This window comes from Hippopotamus amphibius, chromosome 11 (genome assembly GCF_030028045.1).
Source record: "Hippopotamus amphibius kiboko isolate mHipAmp2 chromosome 11, mHipAmp2.hap2, whole genome shotgun sequence".
Taxonomy (NCBI): domain Eukaryota; kingdom Metazoa; phylum Chordata; class Mammalia; order Artiodactyla; family Hippopotamidae; genus Hippopotamus; species Hippopotamus amphibius.
The window spans coordinates 27,487,970-27,511,865 of NC_080196.1; the positions used below are offsets into that span (position 1 = coordinate 27,487,970).

Below are 23,896 nucleotides of genomic sequence, written 5' to 3' on the forward strand. Positions count from 1 at the left end.
CCAGAGACAGTTTTCAGAGATCAGGGCTGGTCCATAAGCGTGCTCTTCACATCATCCTTAATGTCTCTTGAGCTGCTGGCCACCGTATTGTGGTTAGAGTAGATACCAAAGATGACAGCCAGTTGGAGATCTTGACAGCCGTTCATTCCTCTGTGGTTTGGCCATACTGTCTCTTTCTCAAGTGGTTTTCTTTTCTAACACATGGTCCTTGGATTCTACCCTGCTTATCTTTGGTATCTTTGAGGTACATTGGTCTGAATTGTCATTTTCTTGGTTTGATTTCTGCTGCCAACACCTTATTTCTTTTTTTTAAATTTATTTTTATTTTAATTTTTTAAGAACCTTTATTGAGATACAATTGACATACAATAAACTGCATATATTTAGAGTGTACAATTTGGTATTTTTTTTCTTATTAGTAATGTATATATGGCAATCCCAATCTCCCAATTCATTCACCCTCCTCCCCCTCAGTGTCCATATGTTTGTTCTCTATATCTATGTCTCTATTTCTGCCTTGCAAACAGGTTGATTTATACCACTTTTCTATATTTCGCGTATATGTGTTAATATACGATGTTTTTTTTGTCTTTCTGACTCACTTCACTCTATATGACAGTCTCTAACCAATTCCTTATTTCTTGAATTTTATTATTGCATGGGAGAATGTTCTAAGTTATATTTTAGGTTGCTTTGGAGATGATCAACAGAATGTGAGGAACCTTCGAGATTCCCTTCTAATTTTTACCTTCCTCTTTGCTGTTCAGGTTCTTACATGCAGGGCTGTACTCTGTGGCGATCTTTCAGCAGAGGCCTCAGCATGTCCAGGACCTCGGGCCTGCACGTGGACAGCAACGTGTTCTACGATATTTTAGGCCATGCACTGCTGGTGGGTGAGTGAAACAAGCTTGTTTAATTTTGGCATTCAGGTGGAGGACATAATGTTTTATAAAAGGAATCATCCCCAAATTTAAATTTCTAATTTGTATAAACTTTAGCCTCTGAACATTAGAAATAGACTATAGTTAAAAATTCTAATTTTAAATTTAGTCATCATTGATTGGCTAACTAAGCTTTACCATTAGGAAATTGATTTTTATTTTTTGTTTTTTAAAACTTATTTTTACTTTTTAAATTTTATTGAAGTGTAGTTTATTTACAATGTTGTGTTGATTTCTTCTGTACAGCAAAGTGACTCAGTTATACATACATATATTCTTTTTCATATTCTTTCCCGTTATGGTTTGTCACAGGATTTTTTTTTTTTTTTTTTTTTTTTTGCAGGTTCCAGAATCTGCATTTTTTTTTTTTTATTATTTTATTTTATTTTTTTGGGGGGTACACCAGGTTCAATCAACTGTTTTTATACACATATCCCCATATTCCCTCCCTTCCTTGACGCCCCCACCTCGATTCCCCCCCACCCTCCCTGCCCCAGTCCTCTAAGGCATCTTCCATCCTCGAGTTGGACTCCCTTTGTTATACAACAACTTCCCACTGACTATTTTACAGTTGGTAGTATATATATGTCTGTACCACTCTCCCGCTTCTTCTCAGTTTCCCCTTCACCCCCCGCCCCCTCCCATACCTCGAGTTCTCCAGTCCATTCCCTGTATCTGCTTCCCTGTTCTTGTCACTGAGTTCATCAGTACCATTTTTAGATTCCGTATATGTGAGTTAGCATGCAATATTTGTCTTTCTCTTTCTGACTTACTTCACTCTGCATGACAGACTGTAGTTCCATCCACCTCATTACATATAGCTCCATCTCATCCCTTTTCATAGCTGAGCAATATTCCACTGTATATATATGCCACATCTTCTGTATCCATTCATTTGTTGATGGGCATTTAGGTTGCTTCCATGTCCTGGCCATTGCAAAGAGTGCTGCAATAAACATTATGGTGCAAGTTTCTTTTGGGATTATGGTTTTCTTTGGGTATATGCCCAGGAGTGGGATTACTGGATCATATGGTAGTTCTATTTGTAGTTTTTTAAGGAACCTCCAAATTGTTTTCCATAGTGGCTGTACCAACTTACAGTCCCACCAACAGTGCAGGAGAGTTCCCTTTTCTCCACACCCTCTCCAACATTTGTTGTTTCCAGACTTTGTGATGATGGCCATTCTGATTGGTGTGAGGTGATACCTCATTGTGGCTTTGACTTGCATTTCTCTGATGATGAGTGATGTTGAGCATCTTTTCATGTGTTTGTTGGCCATCTGTATGTCTTCTTTGGAGAAATGTCTATTTAGGTCTTCTGCCCATTTGTGGATTGGGTTATTTGCTTTTTTGGTATGAAGCTGCATGAGCTGCTTGTATATTTTGGAGGTTAATCCTTTGTCCGTTGTTTCATAGGCAATTATTTTTTCCCATTCTGAAGGTTGCCTTTTAGTCTTGTTTATGGTTTCCTTTGCTGTGCAAAAGCTTTTAAGTTTCATGAGGTCCCATTCGTTTATTCTTGATTTTATTTCCATGATTCTAGGAGGTGGGTCAAAAAGGATGTTGCTTTGATGTATGTCAAAGAGTGTTCTGCGTATGTTTTCCTCTAGGAGTTTGATAGTGTCTGGCCTTATATGTAGGTCTTTAATCCATTTGTTTCATGAGGTCCCATTCGTTTATTCTTGATTTTATTTCCATGATTCTAGGAGGTGGGTCAAAAAGGATGTTGCTTTGATGTATGTCAAAGAGTGTTCTGCCTATGTTTTCCTCTAGGAGTTTGATAGTGTCTGGCCTTATATGTAGGTCTTTAATCCATTTGGAGTTTATTTTTGTGTATGGTGTTAGGAAGTGTTCTAATTTCATTCTTTTACATGTTGCTGTCCAATTTTCCCAGCACCACTTATTGAAGAGGCTGTCTTTTTTCCATTGTATACTCGTGCCTCCTTTGTCAAAGATAAGGTGCCCATATGTGTTTGGGCTTACTTCTGAGTTCTCTATTCTGTTCCATTGATCTTCCTTTCTATTTTTGTGCCAGTACCATACTGTCTTGATCACTATGGCCTTGTAGTATAGCTTGAAGTCAGGAAGCCTGATTCCACCAACTCCATTTTTCCTTCTCAAGATTGCTTTGGCTATTCGGGGTCTTTTGCGTTTCCATACAAATCGTAAGATTTCTTGCTCTAGTTCTGTGAAAAATGCCATTGGCAATCTGATCGGGATTGCATTAAATCTGTAAATTGCTTTGGGTAGTACAGTCATTTTCACGATGTTGATTCTTCCAATCCAGGAACATGGTATATCCCTCCATCTGTTTATGTCATCTTTGATTTCTTTCATCAATGTCTTAAAGTTTTCTGCATACAGATCTTTTGCCTCCTTAGGCAGGTTTATTCCTAGGTATTTTATTCTTTTGGTTGCAATGGTGAATGGGAGAGTTTCCTTAATTTCTCTTTCTGCTCTTCCGTTGTTAGTGTATAGGAATGCAAGAGATTTCTGTGCATTAATTTTGTATCCTGCTACTTTACTAAACTCATCAATGAGTGCTAGCAGTTTTCTGGTAGAGTCTTTAGGGTTTTCTATATATAGTATCATGTCATCTGCAAAGAGTGATAATTTTACTTCTTCTTTTCCAATTTGGATTCCTTTGATTTCTTTTTCTTCTCTGATTGCTGTGGCTAACACTTCCAAAACTATGTTGAATAACAGTGGTGAGAGTGGACACCCTTGTCTTGTTCCTGTTCTTAGAGGGAATTCTTCCAGTTTTTCTCCATTGAGAACAATGTTGGCTTTTGGTTTTGCATATATGGCTTTTATGATGTTGAGGTAATTTCCTTCTATGCCCATTTTCTGGAGAGCTTTTATCATAAATGGATGTTGAACTTTGTCAAAAGCTTTTTCTGCATCTATTGAAATGATCATATGGTTTTTATCCTTCAATTTGTTGATATGATGTATCACGTTGATTGATTTGCGTATATTGAAGAATCCTTGCATCCCAGGGATAAACCCCACTTGATCGTGGTGTATGATTTTTTTAATGTGCTGTTGCAGTCTGTTAGCTAGTATTTTGTTGAGGATTTTTGCATCTATATTCATCAGTGATATTGGTCTGTAGTTTTCTTTTTTTGTGACATCTTTGCCTGGTTTTGGTATCAGGGTGATGGTAGCCTCATAGAATGAGTTTGGGAGTGCTCCGCCTTCTGCAATATTTTGGAAGAGTTTGAGAAGGATAGGTGTTAACTCTTCTCGAAATGTTTGATAGAATTCGCCTGTGAATCCATCTGGTCCTGGGCTTTTGTGTGTTGGGAGATTTTTAATCACTGCCTCAATTTCTGTACTTGTGATTGGTCTGTTCATGGTTTCTATTTCTTCCTGGTTCAGTCTTGGAAGATTGTATTTTTCTAAGAATGTATCCATTTCTTCCAGGTTATCCAATTGATTGGCATATAGTTGCTTGTAGTAGTCTCTCATGATGTTTTGTATTTCTGAGGTGTCCGTTGTGACTTCTCCTTTTTCATTTCTAATTCTGTTGATTTGCATCTTCTCCCTTTTTTTCTTGATGAGTCTGGCTAATGGTTTATCAATTTTGTTAATCTTCTCAAAGAACCAGCTTTTAGTTTTATTTATTTTTCTTATGGTTTCTTTCCTTTCTTTTTCATTTATTTCTGCTCTGATCTTTACGATTTCTTTCCTTCTGCTCACTTTGGGGTTTCTTTGTTCTTCTTTCTCTAGTTGTTTGAGGTGTAAGTTTAGGTTGTTTATTCGATCATTTTCTTGTTTCTTAAGGTAGGACTGTATTGCTATAAACTTCCCTCTTAGAACTGCTTTTGCTGCGTCCCATAGGTTTTGGGTTGTTGTGTTTTCATTGTCATTTGTTTCTAGATACTTTTTGATTTCCTCTTTGATTTCTGTAGTGATTCCTTGGTTGTTTAATAGTGAATTGTTTAGCCTCCATGTGTTTGTATTTTTTCAGTTTTTTTCCTGTAATTGATATCTAGTCTCATGGCGTTGTGGTCTGAGAAGATGCTTGATATGATTTCAATTTTCTTGAATTTGCTGAGGTTTGATTTGTGACCCAAGATGTGATCTATCCTGGAAAATGTTCCGTGTGCACTTGAGAAGAAAGTGTAGTCTGTCGTTTTTGGATGGAATGTCCTATAAATATCAATTAAGTTGAGATGGTCTACTGTGTCATTTAAAGCTTGTGTGTCTTTATTTATTTTCTGTTTGGATGATCTGTCCATTGATGTAAGTGGGGTGTTCAAGTCTCCCACTATAATTGTGTTACTGTCGATGTCCCCTTTTATAGCTGTTAGCATTTGCCTTATGTATTGAGGTGCTCCTATATTGGGGGCATAGATATTTACCATTGTGATATGTTCTTCTTGAATGGATCCCTTGATCATTATGTAGTGCCCTTCCTTGTCTCTTTTAATAGTCTTTACTTTCAAGTCTAATTTGTCTGATATGAGTATTGCTACTCCAGCTTTCTTTTGACTTCCATTTGCATGGAATATCTTTTTCCATCCCTTGACTTTCAGTCTATATGTATCCCTTGGTCTGAAGTGGGTTTCTTGTAGGCAGCATATAGAAGGGTCTTGTTTTTGTATCCATTCAGCCAGTCTGTGTCTTTTGGTTGGAGCATTTAATCCATTGACATTTAAAGTGATTATTGACATGTGTGTTCCAATTACCATTTTCTTAATTGTTTTGGGTTTGTATTTGTAGGTGTTTTCCTTTTCTTGTGTTTCCTACTTAGAGAAGTTCCTTTAGCACTTGTTGTAAGGCTGGTTTGGTGGTGCTGAATTCTCTTAACTTTTGCTTGTCTGGAAAGCTTTTGATTTCTCCCTCGAATCTGAATGAGATTCTTGCTGGGTAAAGTATTCTTGGCTGTAGGTTTCTCTCTTTCAGGACTTTCAGTATATCCTGCGATTCCCTTCTGGCCTGCAGAGTTTCTGTAGAAAGGTCAGCTGTTATCCTGATGGGTTTTCCCTTATATGTTGTTTGTTGCTTTTCTCTTGCTGCTTTTAATATTTTTTCTTTGTGTTGAATTGTCGTTAGTTTGATTAATATGTGTCTTGGTGTATTTCTCCTTGGGTTTATTCTGTATGGGACTCTCTGTGCTTCTTGGACTTGGTGAATTATTTCCTTTCCCATGTTGGGGAAGTTTTCCACTAGAACCTCTTCAAATATTTTCACAGACCTGTCACAGGATATTGAATATAGTTCCCTGTGCTGTACAGTGGGACCTTGTTGTTTATTCATCCTATATATAATACTTTGCATCTGCTAATCCCAAACTCCCAATCCTTCCCTCCACCCCACCCCCCTCCCCAACTTCCTTGGCAACCACAAGTCTGTTCTCTATGTCTCTGAGTCTGTTTCTGAGGAAACTTATTTTTAAAGATGACATTTCAGTTCAGGTTAATAAATAGACAATGGGAGGTTTTAAAATTTATTTTCAGTAATTTTAACAATAATTCAAAGTCACATAAATAGGTCTTTGTGCAGTCTCATGGAGTGTCAGAACTGGATGTTGAACAAGGAGTTAAAAATGTTGAATTCTGTTCTTCGCTGCTCCTGTGGCTTGCTGAAGAAGCCCATGTTTCAAGAATCTTCTAAATGGTCACTTATATCCACTTTCATTTCCTAAAGTTCACTCCTCTTGCGATGCCTGGAATTATCCTTAACAGTCTCAGATTGCATCATGTCACTCCTCTCCTTAGAGCCCTTAAGGGATTTCTTATTTCCCTTAGAATACAATCCAAAATCCTTACTCTGGCTTAAAACATTCGCTTACTGATTTTGCCTCTATTAATCTTAGTACGCTTGTCTCACTATTGTTCTCTTTCTCTATACTCTAACTGTACTGACCTATTTTGTTTTAATTCTTTCAAAAGACCACACTTTCTCCTGCCTCAGGGCCTTTGCATGGCTCTTTCCTTCTGTTCATACTACTCACTCTCCTCCTGTAAAAGAGGCTCTCCCCCTCACTCCCAAGTCAAGTTCATCTGTCTGAGCTCTTTTATCAACGATCATTACTTATTGACTTAAAACTATGTATCATGTTTCTGATCATCTGATCAACATCTGTTTTACCACCAGAGTTCATATGAACAACATCTCCTTCGTACTTAGCATCTTAACTAGTGCATTTGGAGATATATTTGCTGAAAGGAATGCATTAATGAACAAAGGGTCTTTGGTTATGTTGGAATAAAAAAGCAAATCAGAGGTTTTCACTGAAAGTAAGACTCTAACTGTAGTTGTTAGGTAGTGTTTTCTATTTAAATTAGTTCTGTGATATCATCAGTGGGAAAATGTGTACGTTTCATTTAGGTACGATCTGTTTGATAAAAGCTAGAAAGGTTCTAACTATGAGAGGGATACTGTATAGTGGGAAAATATGAATCATGTGAACTAACTCAAACTCGAAAAGGCAAAGAGCTAAGGGCAATAGAAGTCATCAGGTGAAGGAAAATCTTTTGATTGGAAAAAGGACAGCTACAGGGAAGTCAGACTAACACGTGGAGGATTGACTTTGCTTATTCTTACTTTTGTTGCTGTAAGGGAAAAATTTGCTGAAATCTGGAGCAGAAATTCAGGGAGATACACCAACAATATTATTTTAGGAGGAAACAATTACATGGAATAGACATTAACTAGGCAAGGAAGAAAATCTGAAGGAGGAATTTGGCCTTGAGTGTTGGATATTGTGAATTGGAGGCTCTTGACATCTACTGCATTACAGGTCATGGAATTAGAGTATCTGTCAGTGCATTTTAAATAATGTACTCAATCCGTGCAAGATGAGTTCGCAAACTCAGACTCATGAAATGACATGGGAAGCCCAGATACTTAAAGATCTAGAAGAAAGGGGGTCTGTGGGGCTGCTCTGTACGGATGCCATGTAAGTGGCTGATCTCTCAGTAGCATGGCCTGTGCTCTTTTATTCCCTTCTATTTTGAACCTCTGGTTTGACTGTGAAGGTCTCAGGTCTTGTCTAGCCTGTTCCTCCAGGACATTCCAGCTCTTCCAGGGGAAGAGAGGGACATGCAGATGACTGGTGGCCAATTCAAACAGCTAAGGATGGGGCTGGACCCAACACAGGGGTGTGTGACTTTTAACTATGAAAACAATCACTTAGAGTCTTCCTAAGAAGGAAAACAGTAGATCTATTTCTTTATTATTTTTTATTTAACATGAGTTTCTGATTCATGATACTCTAGAACTAAAAAGTTTATATAATCTGTATCTGTTTGTCTGGTTCATAGATAAAAACACAAAAGAAAATCAAAACAAGCCATGCCAACAAAAGAAATAATATTTCAGTGTCTCTCATTTTCCTGGGTGGCATAAAACGTGCTGAGCTAACATGATCTTTTGTTCTCAGGTACATCCCCTGAGATAAGGTATATCCCTTGGGAGGTTATTCCTGGAAGAGAAAATGGTAAATATGTAAATTGGTTTTGAATATATTACCATCCATTAAATTGTCATATATTTTATAGACAGGCCTGCTGGCAGGATGTTAGATATCTTAAATTCATTGAACACACTAGATGTTTATATATATATACATATATGTATATGCATGATGAGAACTATAACATGTATTTTTATTTATTTATTTATTTATTTTTTTGAGGTACACCAAGTTCAATCATCTGTATTTATACACATATCCCTGTATTCCCTCCCTCCCTCGACTCCCCCCCACCCTCCCCGTCCCAGTCCTCTAAGGCATCATCCATCCTCGAGTTGAACTCCCTTTGTTATACAACAACTTCCCACTGGATATCTATTTTACAGTTGGTAGTATATATATGTCTATGTTACTCTCTCACTTCGGCTCAGCTTCGCCTTCACCCCTCCACCCCGCCACACCTTGAGTTCTCCAGTCCATTCTCTGCATCTGTGTCCTTGTTCTTGTCTTGTCACTGAGTTCATCAGTACCATTTTTAGATTCCGTATATATGAGTTAGCATACAATATTTGTCTTTCTCTTTCTGACTTACTTCACTCTGTATGACAGACTCTAGGTCTATCCACCTCATTACATATAGCTCCATCTCATTCCTTTTTATAGCTGAGTAATATTCCATTGTATATATATGCCACATCTTCTATATAACATGTATTTTTTTAAGCTCTTTATTGGAATATAATTGCTTTAAACTGTTGTGCCAGTTTTTGCTGTACAACAAAGTGAATCAGCTGTATTTATACATATATCCCCATATCCTCTCCCTCTAGCAACTCCCTCCCACCCTCCCTATCCCAGCCCTCTAAGTCATCACCCATCATCGAGTTGATCTCCCTGTATTATGCAGCAGCTTCCCACTAGCTATCTATTTTACATCTGGTAGTGTATATATGTCAATGCTACTCTCTCAGTTCGTCCTGGCTTCCCCGCCCCCTGTCCTCAAGTCTGTTCTCTACATCTGCATCTTTATTCTTGCCCTGTCACTGGGTTCATCAGTACCATTTGTTTTAGATTCCATATATATGAATAACGTGTATTAATAGAAATGAGAATGTTGAGTTGAATACATTTTAATTATGTTGGTGAATCCCCTTTTCTTAAAGAAGACTGGTCAGAACAGGAAAACATAATAAGAAACAATGTGATCATCAGCGTTTCTGGTGCCGAAGGATTTTCCAGTCCTGAAATGGTGACACCCTCTGGTATCTACATCTGTGATCCCACCAATGTTGTGGAGGTAAGATCTTCTGCTCCCAGGACGGTCAGAGCTGAGAGGCATCAGGGGTGTGGTGTAAAGCATCTACTTGTTGCACATTGGTAACAGAAAACGACTTTATGATTTTGGGTTAAACAGTGTTTTTAGGATAAATGCAATCATTTCCCTCAGAATTCCCATGAACGCTCTGAAGCAATATCTATACGAAACAAAACAAAGTAGATATTGATTATTTTCTGGTCATATAGATAAATGCAAACTAAAATATCTTCCTGAGCCATCTGCTGTGGTTGCTGAATTTGGTCTCTATTTCAATAATAATTACTAAATCTTCACTGTGTTACTATATTAATGTGGTCATATTACTGCCCTTTAAGAGTACTCAGAACTGAGGGTCAGCAGAGTCACGAGGTTTGTGAGATCACGTCAGATTCCAGGATGAATGAAGTAAAGTTGACCCTTGAACAACACGGGTTTGAACTGCACGGGTTCACTTATACTCAGGTTTCTTTCAGTAGTAAATACTGCACTATCACACTATCCACAATTAGTTGAATCCTTGGACATGGAACCATGGACACCAAGGAATTGTGTATATGGAGGATGGACTAAAAATTATAAGTGGATTTTTGACTGCGTAGGAGGTTGGCACCCTTGACGCCTGCATTGTTCAAGGGTCAACTTACATTCTGATGGCCTTGGTTTTTTATCCCATTATTTAATACAACTTAACATTACTTTTTCTTGATAAACTTCTCTCTAAACACTTTAAGAATTAATTTTTCTGGAAGTTTGACCATAGATCTGTGAATGAGGATTGCATCAGAGTAGTGGGAAGGCCATTTAGTTTCCCCTTTTCCAATGATTTTGCCCCATGGACCACCTATGAAATGGTTAAGGGCCTCACTCTTCAGGACACGGCTCTAAGTATCGACTCTGTCACGACAATTATGCCAAGTTTCTGAGGAACAGAGAGAATGAATGTCTCTCTCTCTGATCATCTGTTTTTAATTACCTTCAGCTGAATAACCCCTAATAAAAGTCACGGTTATCTCCTCAACCCTCCACCAGACTCTTAATTATGTTTATTCCAAGCACAGCACTTACACACTATTTTAGGTGCCTAATCAGGGCAGCTAATATGCCAGTGAGGAAAAGAGGCAGAACTGCATGGATTGAAGGGAGCCAACCTCTAGACCCAGAACAGTGAGAGCGGCATTTAACTTGTTCGTGACCACAGGGCTTGCTGCACAGCTATGCCAGCTATCTTTGGGGATGAAAGAGCTATGTTTTTGCATAGTTTGTTGGGTAACATAATCTTGACTACTTTGAAATAGAAGATCCTCAGAGTTGACCAGGTGTCTTCCTTCAGGAGGCTGGAATGTATCTAAATCCCACATTGAGTGTTGGGGTGCTGCCTGACTTTGCTTCACTGGGTAGCTCATTGTCTCCTGGGCGGATGTCTTGGCCACTACTTGACTAGTAAGAAATGAGCTGACTAGCAGCTACCACGGAGAACAGTATGGATGTTCCTTAAAAAACTAAAACTAAGGTTACCATATGATCCAGCAATCCCACTCCTGGGCATGTATCTAATTCGAAAAGATACATACACCCCAGTGTTCATGGCAGCACTATTTGCAATGCTTCCAAGACATGGAAGCAACCCAAGTGTTCATCAACAGATGAATGGATAAACAAAATGCAGTATATATATACATAATGGAATATTATTCAGCCATAAGAAGAATGAAATAATACCATTTGCAGCAACATGGATGGACCTAGAGATTATAATACTAAGTGAAGTAAGTCAGAAAGAAAAAGACAAATACTGTATGGTATCACTTAGGTGTGGAATCTAAAAAAATGATACAGAAGAACTTACGAAACAGGAATAGACTCACAGACATAGAAAACAAGCTTATGGTTACCAAGGGGGAGTGGGGTAAATTAGGAGTTTGGGATTAACAGATACAAGCTACTATGTATAAAGTGGATAAAAAACAAGGACCTACTGTACAGCAAAGGGAACTATATTCAATATCTTGTAATAACTTAAATGGAAAAGAATCTGAAAAAGAATATATATATATATATGTATATATGTATAACTGAATCACTTTGCTGTATATCTGAAACTAACACAAAACAAACAAGCAAATCAAAACAAAAGAAATGAGAAATAAGCTGGCTGTATAGGTACAGAGACCCAGAGAGCCACCTACAAGCTTGTAGGTCACCTGAGCCTTTGTAGGCTGACCTGCAGAAGAGTGCCCAGCCAGCAATGAAAAAATTGAGCCCCAAATAAGCTGTTTGTTCTCTGCTAGATGCCTTCCCTTTCCATCTTGTTTACTTTCTTCCTCTCATATCCACTTTACAAAATCGAAAAATAATACAATGCCTGTGTTTGGAGAATGAGATTTTAGTTGAAGCTGGTAATGTAAATTCATTAAGTATATTCATTAGGTATGTTCCTGACATATTCATCTTCAATGATCTTAAAATTCTGTCGTTCTCTTTTCATAAGGTTATTAATTTTTAGACCCTAGCACTGTGTCTGAAATGTAATAATTGCTCAATAAAAATGAATTAAATGTAATGAAGGATTGGTTGTAGGTATAATTCCATAATCAAAGAATAGGGGGAAGAAAGAGGAAAATAAAGAATAGATTCCAGATCTCACAATCATTTTGAGGACTGAAAAATAAGATGTGTCGTTTGTGTCAGCATTTAGATCCTGTGGAACTCATCTCTCAGTGTTAAGTTTTGCACAGTCCACTCCAGTTTTGCAGCTGTGCCGCTGGGGTTCTGCGGTGCTGTCTCTTTCGTGTTCTGTCTTCTGGAGTGTGCCACACCAGCGACATAGGTGTGACTGGGCGTATGTGTCAGAGCCTAAAAGTTAGGAACTTCTCTTAGTGCCAGTGAAGGTCATTTCAGTCACTGGGCAAACAGTAAGCTAGTGTTTATTGTGTCCTATATGTATGACACACAGAGTCCTTTGAAAAATGTATTTTAGAAATATATTTTTATTCCAAAGTGATAATAAGGAGGCTACGATAAGGGTGATAAGGGTGGTGGTGAGGGTTGTGTGTGTGTGTGTGTGTGTGTGTGTGACAGAGAGAGAGAGAGAGAGAAACCTGTCCTCTTCTGGTGTTGTTCTGATGCTCAACAGAGAGACAGCCCTTATTGTGAGGCACTGTCTCACGGGGCATGGCTTTTATGTCCTGCTCTGTGAGTGGTTCAGAGTTGACTGCCCCTGAGGAGGATGGACCCAAGCCTTGCATGAGCTTAGTTTTGTGATCCCTTTACCTGCCTTGCTTTTCAGTTTCCTTGCAATTTGGCAACATATTTTTTTTAAAGCCACTGTGCTACTGTGATTTATTAGGATTTTTCTATTTTAAACTTTTAATTTTGAAATAATTTTAGACTCAGAAGTTGCAAAAATAGAACAGAGAGTTTCCGTGTGCCCCTCCCAGCTTCCCCCAATGGTGAGATAACCATAACCATGGCCATAAAGCAATGGCCAAACCAGGAAATGGACATGGGGACAATACTATTACATAAACGAAAGCCCTTATTTAGACTTGAAGTTGACCTAATCCTAGTGGCTGGGCAACCAACCTGGAAAGCCTAACCCTTTCTCCTACATACAGAAGTTGACCTTGAAATCTCTGGCCTGCCAGGTAGGCAGGAAGAAATGGCATTGATCCTTAATTAAGTCTCTGCAGTGATTTGTGTTTGTATTTTTTTCCTGAATTGCCCCGACCCAGTGCCTAGGGCCAGATGCTCTGCCCAGTGCGTGGAATTCACCTGGGCTCCCAGGCAGCCATCTTTACAGCCCACTTCCCTTCAAACCTGCCTGGTAAGGGGATTTCAAGTGCGATATTCCTTTTTAGTTTTCATAGCCACAAGTGGTCTGCCTGCCTTCTTACCCAGGCTGCTGCTGAGCCACGTCTAGGGCAGTTTCTCCAAGAAGCAATACCGGAGCTTTGTGCCTTCTTGCTAGTGAGGACTCAAATAACATTCCTGTTTGAGTGTCTGAGGAACTTGGAATATTCCTTTATATGCTCCTTAGATAGGCTTTGCATGCATCGCCTTCTAGTGTCTGAAGCACTTCATTTCCAGGCTGTCTCCCCTCCACACTCCAGCATCCGAGTCTCCGACTCCTTTATGGGGGTTTCTTGTTGTCTGTCCAGAGGCTTTGTGTTTCCAGTAGACATAATCTCAGGCTGGAAAGTCTTTGCTCTCCATCAGCAAGAGAGTGTCAACTCTCAGAGTTCCTGAATATGCCATGTGTCTGTGGGCATGGGACATTTCCCACGACCGAGACCCCAGTTTAGCCACTGGAAAAACCCTGAAGACCAGCCCTTTGGAAACATCCATTTAATTTGAGAGGAATTTGTTCTGGTTTGTGAATCAATTTTGTAAGGAATTCTGTGTTTAAAGGCTAATCTTGGCTCTCTAGCTCTCTCCATTCAATAGCTAATGTATATTTAAGAGCTGCCTGAAGGGTTAACTCACTTTTTTTTTTAGTGACTACAGATGCACACCTCAAGGAGCTGGCTTACTTGGGCAGTTAATTTCTCTCTGGAATTTCTCTTGTGTGGATGTCCATAATACATTGACTTCCGCAAAGAATTGATTTCCACACAAAATTCCTTGCCTGCCTTAAACCCTTCCCCACAAGCCGCTGGCTACCTGCATGCATGTGTGATATCTCCTCACCAGTCATTTGTAGCGTACCCAATTGGAATAGAGAGTAAAAAGGGCTGGAAAGTAATGTCATCTGACTGTTCAAGCTTCTTTTATAAGAAAAGTGAGCCTTACTGGCTAACAGAAGACCGAAGTTGCAATATCCTGCCCAACTAGAAATGCACTTGGAAAACATTTATATATGACTTCCCAAATGCTCCCCAAATACTGTTGACACCAGGAAGGATGATTCAAAAAATCTGTTCATTCATTCAAAATATATGCCCTCTGGGCACCTGTCTGGCCAAGGTGATGAATAAGGATGAAGTCCTTGGAATATATTCTGGACATGTGTGAATCTTTCCCTTCCTGGTAGAGTCATGGTAATGAATTAGCATCTCACTGGTAATGAAATAGAGGTGTATGTCCAAGTGAGACGATCATTTCTAGCCTCTAGTGCACCTTTCTTTTTTTGGGGGGGCCATGCCACATGGCATGTGGGATCTTAGTTCCCTGACAAGGGATCAAACCCATGCCCCCTGCAGTGGATGTGCAGAGCCCTAACCACTGCACCAGTGGGAAGTCCAAATGCACCTTTCTTATTGTTTGTATACTAGCAGAAAAGGTGGTTGTTTCAGAAGCCCCCATTCTCTAACCCTCAATTCTTATGTACTCATGGCCTTTCCCATGGCTCATGGGGGTGGTAGATACACAGCCACTCAATGCCGGCTACGTTGAAGGTGGAGCTTCATATGTGCTTCTCTGAGGAGGGTTCCAGCTGTGTAATCATAACAGAATCAACAGCCATGTTACTTGCTTGTGTTTCCATGAGGGCGGTTGTATTTGGTGCTTCTACTGGACGCTTGTATTTGCCAGCCCAGTGACAGTGAGTCTTCCAAAACTGAGGATCGTAAGCGCATGTCTTGTTTTCTAGCACGAAAGAAGAATTGGGATAACTGATTCAATGCCAATAAGTGTTCTTTTGGAGAGTGTCTAATGGCAGATTTTACTGTTTAAAAAGACATAAATACCCTCCCAGTAAAAATCGTCAAAGTATTCTTATTGTAATTAGCCATGTTTTTATATTTAGGTTGGTCTTTCCATCAAAATTTGAAGATGGGATACTGGAAAGTGGGTATGGTTGTTTCAAGAACAAGTGTAGGCTGTAGACTTTTTTTTAAAACCATGCTAGTATTGACATTTGGGGCCATAAGATTCTTTATTGTGAGAGGCTGTCCTCTATATAACAGCATCCCTGGTCTGTATCCACTTAATTCTAGTAAAACCCCTCTCCCTCTGAGTGTAACATGGAAACTCTCTCCAGAGATTTCCAAATACTCTCTGGGGAACAATATCACTCCTGGCTGACAACCACAGCTCCAGACTCTACCACCCAAGATAACTGGGGCCTTACACATGGCCCAGGTCCTCTGAAGTCATGTTAGCATCTTGAATAGTGATTCAGCTTGATATTCAATGATATCCAAAAGTCACTTTTGGCATGTGGTAAGACATGTGATTGGAATTTTAAATGGCCTCAGGAAATTGGAGAAATGCTCAGAATCCAAAAGAATGAAGTGTAGTAGAGAATGGGCCACTAGTGCACAACGAGGGCCGATAGTCTGAACTGAGTGAAAGATGCGTGTCTGGCATATTACAGATCCCTGGGTGAGAGAGCCTTCAGTGCCCACAGTGAACATCAGGCTCACATTCAGGAAATGGCATCTGTGATTGTGTCAGCAAGTGTTGGCTCTCCTGACCAGGTCCCAGCTGCTGCCTGCTGACCAGGCCTCCCATCTCAGGGTCAACTCTGGCCCTCATTCACACTTCCCCAGAGGCCAGAGTCCTCCAGGGCCGGGGTACTGGTTCCTCCTCTCACAAGGGTGTGAGTTGTGTACTGTTGGTTTTAAAACATCCTATTAGCGTTTTTCTTCCATATTGACTTTGCTTGGTTCTCTGTGTGCGTGTGTGCGCGAGGGCAAGCGTGTGTGTTCCTAGTGGAACACATGTCACTCCCAGAGAGGAACAGGTTTTTAAGTTCCCTTCAGCAGCGAGTACTTCTATGACTACCCATGGGTCACCCAGGTTCAGAGGGCTGCCTTTAATAACACCTAAGGTCCTTTGATTTAAGAATTAAAGCCAATAAAATATTAGTCTAGAATGGCCGAAGCTATGGGATGTAATGAGCTTGCTAACCCAAGGATAAATAGAGAACTGCTAGGATTCAAAGGGTGTGGTTGGGGTCTTCCCTCTCAATCCCTACAATGTAGTAAAACTCTGCGAGCTCTCTGAAAGGCTGTGAGGAAGAGCTCTGTCCTTGAGCAGGTTACAACTTCCTCTTTCAGTTCTCTTTTCTACATGTCATCCCAATGTCCGTATCCCTCACTGTCTGCCATTGTTATTTCTTCTGTTGTTGCTCAAAATGCTGTCAGAAGTCAGTCCTTATGAATTTTATGTCTAAGCCCCGATAACACCCAATGCCTATAATTCTGGAATTTCAGAACCTTTGTCCTCCTTAAATGTACTCCTCAAAACGTCAAGTCTTTTCCTGCCTACTCCTGGGAATTGGCCCACATCCTCACTTTGAGCTGACCCTGCTTTTTTTTTCACGTGGTGGGGATAGGAAGGGTTTTATGTTGTCTGGAATTTTGATGTGAAGAGAGCAACTCCTTAAATCTGATCTGAAAAATGCTCCCCAATTTTAAGGAAGCCTATATTAATGCAGCAATAGCAAACACTACCCCAGTCTTGTCCACTAGTCACCTGGTATCTTAAGGGTTAACTCATTTTTTCTCTATTGACTCTAGATGCACACCTCAAGGAGGTGGCTTACTTGGACAGTTAATTTCTCTCTGCAAATTCTCTTGTTTGAATGTCTATGACACATTGACTTCTGCAAAAGATGTTGCCTGTCACATTTTGTCCACTGTTAGGGAGGTCACAGCAAACTCTCCTGTTTGCCCTTGACCTGGTGGCATGACTTTGCCCCTGCTGTTTACATTTCGGCACGTGCACCCTATTTTTTGGCATCCTTGGTTCTGGGTCTTGCCTTCATTTCTCTATCTTGGCTTACCATCTCTGGCACTTCCAGGCTTGGATGTGAATGGAGCTTGGCTGTGACAATTTTTAGCTCTGTGACTCTGAGAGAGTTACTCAACATCTCCAAGCTTCAATTTCTTTGTGCAATTGTAATAATAATACATAACTCAGAACTGTTGTGAAAATAAATGAGACTAAAATTGGGTGCCTGAACTATAGCAGCTTCTCTATACATGTATGATGAGTATTATTATTTCACTTGCCATAACTTATAAAAAATAAAAACTCCTAAGGAAAAGGAAACAAATCAACATAAATATAACTTGCACTGAGTTGGCGATCTGGTAACAGATTCCTTTGTCGATTCAGTAGGTCTCTGTCCTACGGTGGTCACCAAAGCAGTTCATGGCAAAATCGCCAGGAAATGAATTTTTCCCAGTGTCTTTCTCTTCTTTGAACGTCTTCTAGGACCCCTGAGGACTAGATAGTAAATTATTAATGTCTCAGTCACCTCTGGAGAAGCAGTTCTCAGAACAGTGTCCAAAGATCACCTGCGCTGGAACCTCCTATCATGCTCAAGAGTGCAGAATCCTCTCCCCCATCCCTTCACCATCGCCCCCAACATCTACTCAGTTGGAATATCTAGTGTCTAGTGGTGGGGCCTAGAAATCTGTATCTGTATTTTATATTCCCCAGGTTAGGGTTGCCAGACAAGATACGGCAGATTGGCTAAATTTAAATTTCAGAAGTGTTGCTGAAATTCAGCTTCTGTATGCCGGTGCCGGATTAAATCTTGGAGACAGAGTTTTGGGTGAAGTAGAAAGAAATAGCTTTATTGCTCTGCCAGGTAAAGGGGACCGGAGCTGGCTAATCCCTTAAAACTGTGTGTCAACCCGGGGTGGGGAGAGGGGTTGTGAGGTGTCTTATAATAATAGTTCAAGAATCAGGGTTGCTGATCAGGGTCCTAGAATATGCAGGGCTGGCATTTTTCCCATCCATGGATCATCTCAAGACCATCAAGGCTGGTGTCAGGCAGTCTCATGATGGTTTCTATGGTTCTCAAGGTTATTGCATTGTGACCTTCTCTCTGGATTGAGGAATACTTACAAAAAGAGGGGAGTAGAGGGGAATGCTCGAGGGAGAAAAATACCAAGTGCAGTGATATGGCTAAGCAAGGAGAAAGAAAAACAAGTCAGAATGAGCAAAAACAGATCATAATGCAATGGAGGCTATTTTAACTAGTTTTTAGCTGGAAGAGAAACACAACTAAAAAGTTTGTAGTATAAGTATATCCCTTACAATCTTTGGAACATACTTATACAAACAAAAAACCAAAATAGTTTTTTTTTTTTAAATTTAAATCTGACTGGGCTCCTGTGTTTTTATTTGCTGAATATTGCAGCTCTAACCTGGGTGGACACTAAAGTGTCTTCTAGCAAAACACTCTCAGCACAGTCCCACTGAGTCCTGTATAGAGGCAACTCTGGCACTCAAGCGTTGTTTTGTAGAAAGATATTTAACGCCTTGCTGGTTGCACTGTGTCACAATCCGTCCTGCTTCCCCTTCTCTCTTCTGTGCCCTGATGCCAGTGTTCAGGATGAGCTGTCCTAGTCCTGTGGGTTGTACTCCTTGGAGACAGTTGCTCACAGAGAGGACACATTTTGTTACAGCAGCCAGGCCATGTCAGACCCCCAGGAGATCAGGGATGAACCATGTGGGATCAGCTGGGGCTCCCTTTGTCCTTGCCGCACAGGCTTAGGCCTGAGGCTGGCTGAGCAGCTTGTTCCCTGGCTTCTCTTCTCTGGGTAGACATGGAGGAGGACAGATGCACACAAGTACACAGGATATATCCAGCATCCTGATCTGTTGGCCCTTCATTCCTCCTACTAAGACAGAACAGCCCACATAGCGTTGACTTTACTGCCTGGAGTTAAGAGGCAGCAAATTCAAATGCCTGCAGGGACCAGCCTGATTTCATAAGTAAGAGAAGCAGGAAGGGAGGGGACTATGGCAAAATAATCCATAATCCAAGAGAGCAGGCTGCTATTCTATGGCTACCCCACAGGAATTGAGCTCAGTATTTAAAAAAAAACCAAAAAAACAGAAACGTAAGTCAGTTTTTATTATACCAAGTCTCTTGATTTTAAAATGTTGGCAACAAAATAAAAATTTTGTCAATATTGGGTATACCAAGCAAAACGCCTCTGTGTCTTACACTCTTTAGGGAGTTGGTTTTCTACTCTGTCTTTAAGTGTATTATGTAATGATGGATATTTGTAAGTACGTCATTGAATTTATAAAGATAATCTCGTTGTGTTCAGTTTGATCAGAGTTAAAGCCCCAAACTCATGTCATCGAATGGAGAATTTAGGTTTTATGTGAACATATAAAGGACGTTAAATTATTTAGATAGTAAATCCTATAAAGAAATATTAGGGGATTAAAATCATCGAATGGGGACAGGAGAACCTGGAAGAGATTCAAGTTGTGTTTGAACATGGCCACTGTGTCTCAGAACTAAGGCATGGCTAGTGCAATCATTGGCCTTCAGCCCACAGCCAAATCATTGATCATTATTCAAAGCAGCAGAGAGAACACTTTGTGAGACCTAGCTTTAGGTACACCTTGGCCCCTTTGTAATCTTCATACACCAAAAAGGAGAACTTGGATTAGGTGACACAAGTTAGCTTCTCACTGTGGAAGCTTACAAGGACGTTTTAACATAAGATGCCAACTATTGAGGTGGGCAAATTACAGTCACTTTAAATTGCCTGGAGAAAGAGGAAGGAGTATGTGTGTGTGTATATATATATAAATTTTTTTTTCTTTTACAATGTTATTTTTAACTTCTGCTATACAGCAAAAAGTGACTCTGTTATACATGTGCATATTCTTTTTCATATTCTTTTCCATTCTGGGTTATCACAGTATATCGAATATAGTTCTCTGTGTTATACAGTAGGACCTTGTTGTTTATCCATCCTATATATAATAGTTTGCATCTGCTAATTCCAAACACCCAATCCTTCGCTCCCCCACTCCTTGGCAAGCACAAATCTGTTCTCTATGTCTGTGAGTCTGTTTGTGTTTCGTAGATGTGTTCATTTATGCTATGTTTTACATTCCTCATGTAAGTCATATCATACAGTATTTGCCTTTGTCTGACTTACTTCACTTAGTATGATGATCTCTAGGTCCACTATCCATGTTGCTGTAAGTGGCATTATTTTATTCTTTCTAATGGCTGAGTAATATTCCTGTGTGTGTGTGCGTGTGTATCTCACATCTTCTTTATTGGAATGAGTGTATTTTTGACCAAGATATATCAATATACCTTGGCAGGAAGCAAGTGAAAAAGCAGAATGAGAACAGAGTCTTTCTTTTTAGCAGCCTTATTGTAATGGATTAACTATGATTTAACTATCCTTAATTTCCATAGGGAAACAAGGTGTATGCTGCTGGTTATGGCTACTTTTTTCACCTTGTGACCAACCAAACATCCCAAGCTCCACTTCTTTCCTTTACACAGAATAGTGCACATGCTTGCACGAGGTAACTTTGGGGAAGTTCATCTACATTTTGGGTGTAGGCCTTATGGTTTAACATTTTTTTGTACAACACTCACAGAGAGGGTTGTATAACGCTGTGTGAGATTTGATGATGTGTCTGAGTGAGCATCTTGGATCATAGGTTTAGCAGTGAAGGGAAGATAAAGAGAGTCAGATCCCTTAGTTGTAAAATAGGGACAAATAAAATAGGATCTCTAGTGAAAGTTTGATGCAAAAATTAGAGATGACATATAACACACCTAAGAGAACATCTGGAATATGGTAGGAAATCAATAATTGATATATTAAGCAGTTTATTTTTATTTTTTTTGGCATGCAGCGTGGCATGTGGGATCTTCGTTCCCTGACCAGGGATCGAACCCACACCCTCGACAGTGAAAGTGTGGAGTCCTAACCACTGGACTGCTGGGAAATTCCTCCATACAAATAATTCTGATAATAGTTACATTGATAGTAGTGAAATAATACTGCAATGATGGGAAATGATGAAGAGAGTGGAATATGGATTAAGCACCATTACTCTGCCATGTTGAAGTGCCGACTGAGGCTGGGATTAATACATGTCATGAAATTATTATGAAGATTATGAAGTTTTATGTCTAGCAACTCTCAGCAGCCCTGGGATGTGAGGGGAGAAGGTACCCAAGATACCACAATGCTAGGGCATTTCAGGGGAGAAGCACAAAAGTTGCAGGGATTAGAAGGGCTGGTATCTGCTTTCTCAGCAAAGGGGTGGATCTAGAAGGGACTAATGGAAGAGTGAGGCTTGTGTTCTAAAGGGTTAGGTGGGGGGCAGGGTGTGGGTGTGGGGTGGGTACGGCTCCTAGAAAGGGGATGAATCTAGAAGGGCTGATAGAATGGAATGGAACCACAGCAATCTGCATCTTGTTGAGATCCAGGAGCAGGTCACAGAGGGTGACAGAAAGGAAAGGCTGAGGGATGGGCAGTGACAGTTAGAGAGAAGGCTTGCAGGTCTCCTCTTCGCTCTCCCTTATTCAGTACCTTTAGTTTTATATTTTCCAATGAGAAAAAGTGAGACAATTGGGATGCAGAAACTGGCTGAATTTCACTCTTTATCTCTCTTCCTAGGTGTGGTCTCTTTGTATACCCTAAGTTTCAGCCACCTTGGGATAATGGCACTGGCCCCACCCTGTTCCAAAATTTCACGGTTTGGGGAAGTGCAGGTGGTGCCCAGGTACGTTTCCTTAGTTTTTTATTCTTGTGGTGATTTATTCTGCATCTCTTCTTAAAGGAGGATGATTTGCTGCTGGGGGAGTATTGTGATATTCTCACAGCTTTAAGAAGCCAACAGCATCATAGGTGTGTGTGGAATAGCTGTTGAATGAACAGATTCCTAGTCAATAAGCGAAGGTTAGTTCATTGCCTCTGAGGCTACTTTTGAGCAGCTCTAATAGGAAACAGCAGAATCGTAGAGATTTGCAACCAAGAAGGATCATAGAGGTCATCTATTCTTCCCCTCACAGCCTATTTAGAGAGAAAAAAATTAAGGCTCAGAAAGTAAAGGGATTTGCCAAAGGTCACACAGTTTGTTAGTAGCAAAACCAGGTGCAGAATCCAGACTCCGAAAGTTGTGCATTTGATACCCTAACATCCTGAAAAGTACATGTTTCAGTTGTAAGGAAAAGTGCTGTTCATCACATAGGAATTCCAGCTCAAGGTGGCATTCTTACCTTTATCAATGAGCCAAATTGTCTTCTATTTTCCTTGAAAGGAAAAATGTTCACGTTATTCAATTACTTTTCATTATTTCAGTGATTTCCTATAAGAAAGCTTTGAATGCTCACTTTTACCAGCACCATATAAAAATCGTCCAGGGTCACTATTTGGTGCTACACAGAGAAAATTACATACATTTGGTCTCTGCCACATAGAAATAGGGAGCCTAAGATGCACAGATGAATAAATGTATCTATGGGGCATTCAGGAATAGAATAAAAACATATAATTAAGTCACAGTAAGAAAGTTAGGCATTTATTTCACATATCTAACATAAGGAAAACAGAGTTCCAAAATATAAAATTGGGGTGAGTAGCTAACAGGAATAATCCCAATTGTATTAAGTATTTTGTTCTCCTTAAATTTGATAAAGCTCTTTGTTTCCCATAAGCATTATAAATATTGGGGTGACAAATCCCTCATGCAGAGAAGCAATTTGTGCCTTGCAGAGGGGCTGATGCCTATAATTAGGTAACAACCGTCATCAAGTTATCAGTTTAGATCATACCTATCTTATTTACATAAACCTCTGTCTTCAAAGATCCATCATTTTATAAAAGTTGTCAGCTTTTTTTTTGATCAGCCTCCTAAAGTAATGGAAATAAAAACAAAAATAAATAAGTGGGACCTAATGAAACTTCAAAGCTTCTGCACAGTAAAGGAAACTATAAGCAAGATGAAAAGACAACCCTCAGAATGGGAGAAAATATTTGCAAATGAATCAACAGACAAAGGATTAATCTCCAAAATATATAAACAGTTCATCTAGCTCAATACCAAAAAAACAAACAACCAATCAAAAATGGGCAGAAGACCTAAATAGGCATTTCTCCATAGAAGACATACGGATGGCCAAGAGGCACATGAAAAGCTGCTCAACATCACTAATTATTAGAGAAATGCAACTCAAAACTACAATGAGGTATCACCTCATACTGGTTACAATGGGCATCATCAGAAAATCTACAAACAGTAAATGCTGGAGAGGGTGTGGAGAAAAGGGAACACTCTTGCACTGTTGGTGGGAATGTAAATTGATACAACCACTATGGAGAACAGTATGGAGATTCCTTGAAAAACTAAAAATAGAGTTACCATATGACCCAGCAACCGCACTCTTAGGCAGATACCGAGAGAACGCCATCATTCAAAAAGACACATGCACTCCAATGTTCACTGCAGCACTATTTACAATAGCCAGGACATGGAAGC

General features: G+C 39.8%; 1 protein-coding gene across 1 annotated transcript in view; it reads left to right on the forward strand.

Annotated features, from left to right (window-relative positions):
• PKHD1 (PKHD1 ciliary IPT domain containing fibrocystin/polyductin) overlaps window positions 1–23,896 on the forward strand; it is a 443,114-nt gene that overhangs the window by 166,422 nt on the left and 252,796 nt on the right. The window contains exons 40-44 of the mRNA XM_057700365.1: window positions 768–893; window positions 8,335–8,391; window positions 9,534–9,664; window positions 20,817–20,929; window positions 22,036–22,141. Coding sequence (XP_057556348.1) covers window positions 768–893; window positions 8,335–8,391; window positions 9,534–9,664; window positions 20,817–20,929; window positions 22,036–22,141 — 533 coding nt within the window. The remainder of the gene's footprint in view (window positions 1–767; window positions 894–8,334; window positions 8,392–9,533; window positions 9,665–20,816; window positions 20,930–22,035; window positions 22,142–23,896) is intronic.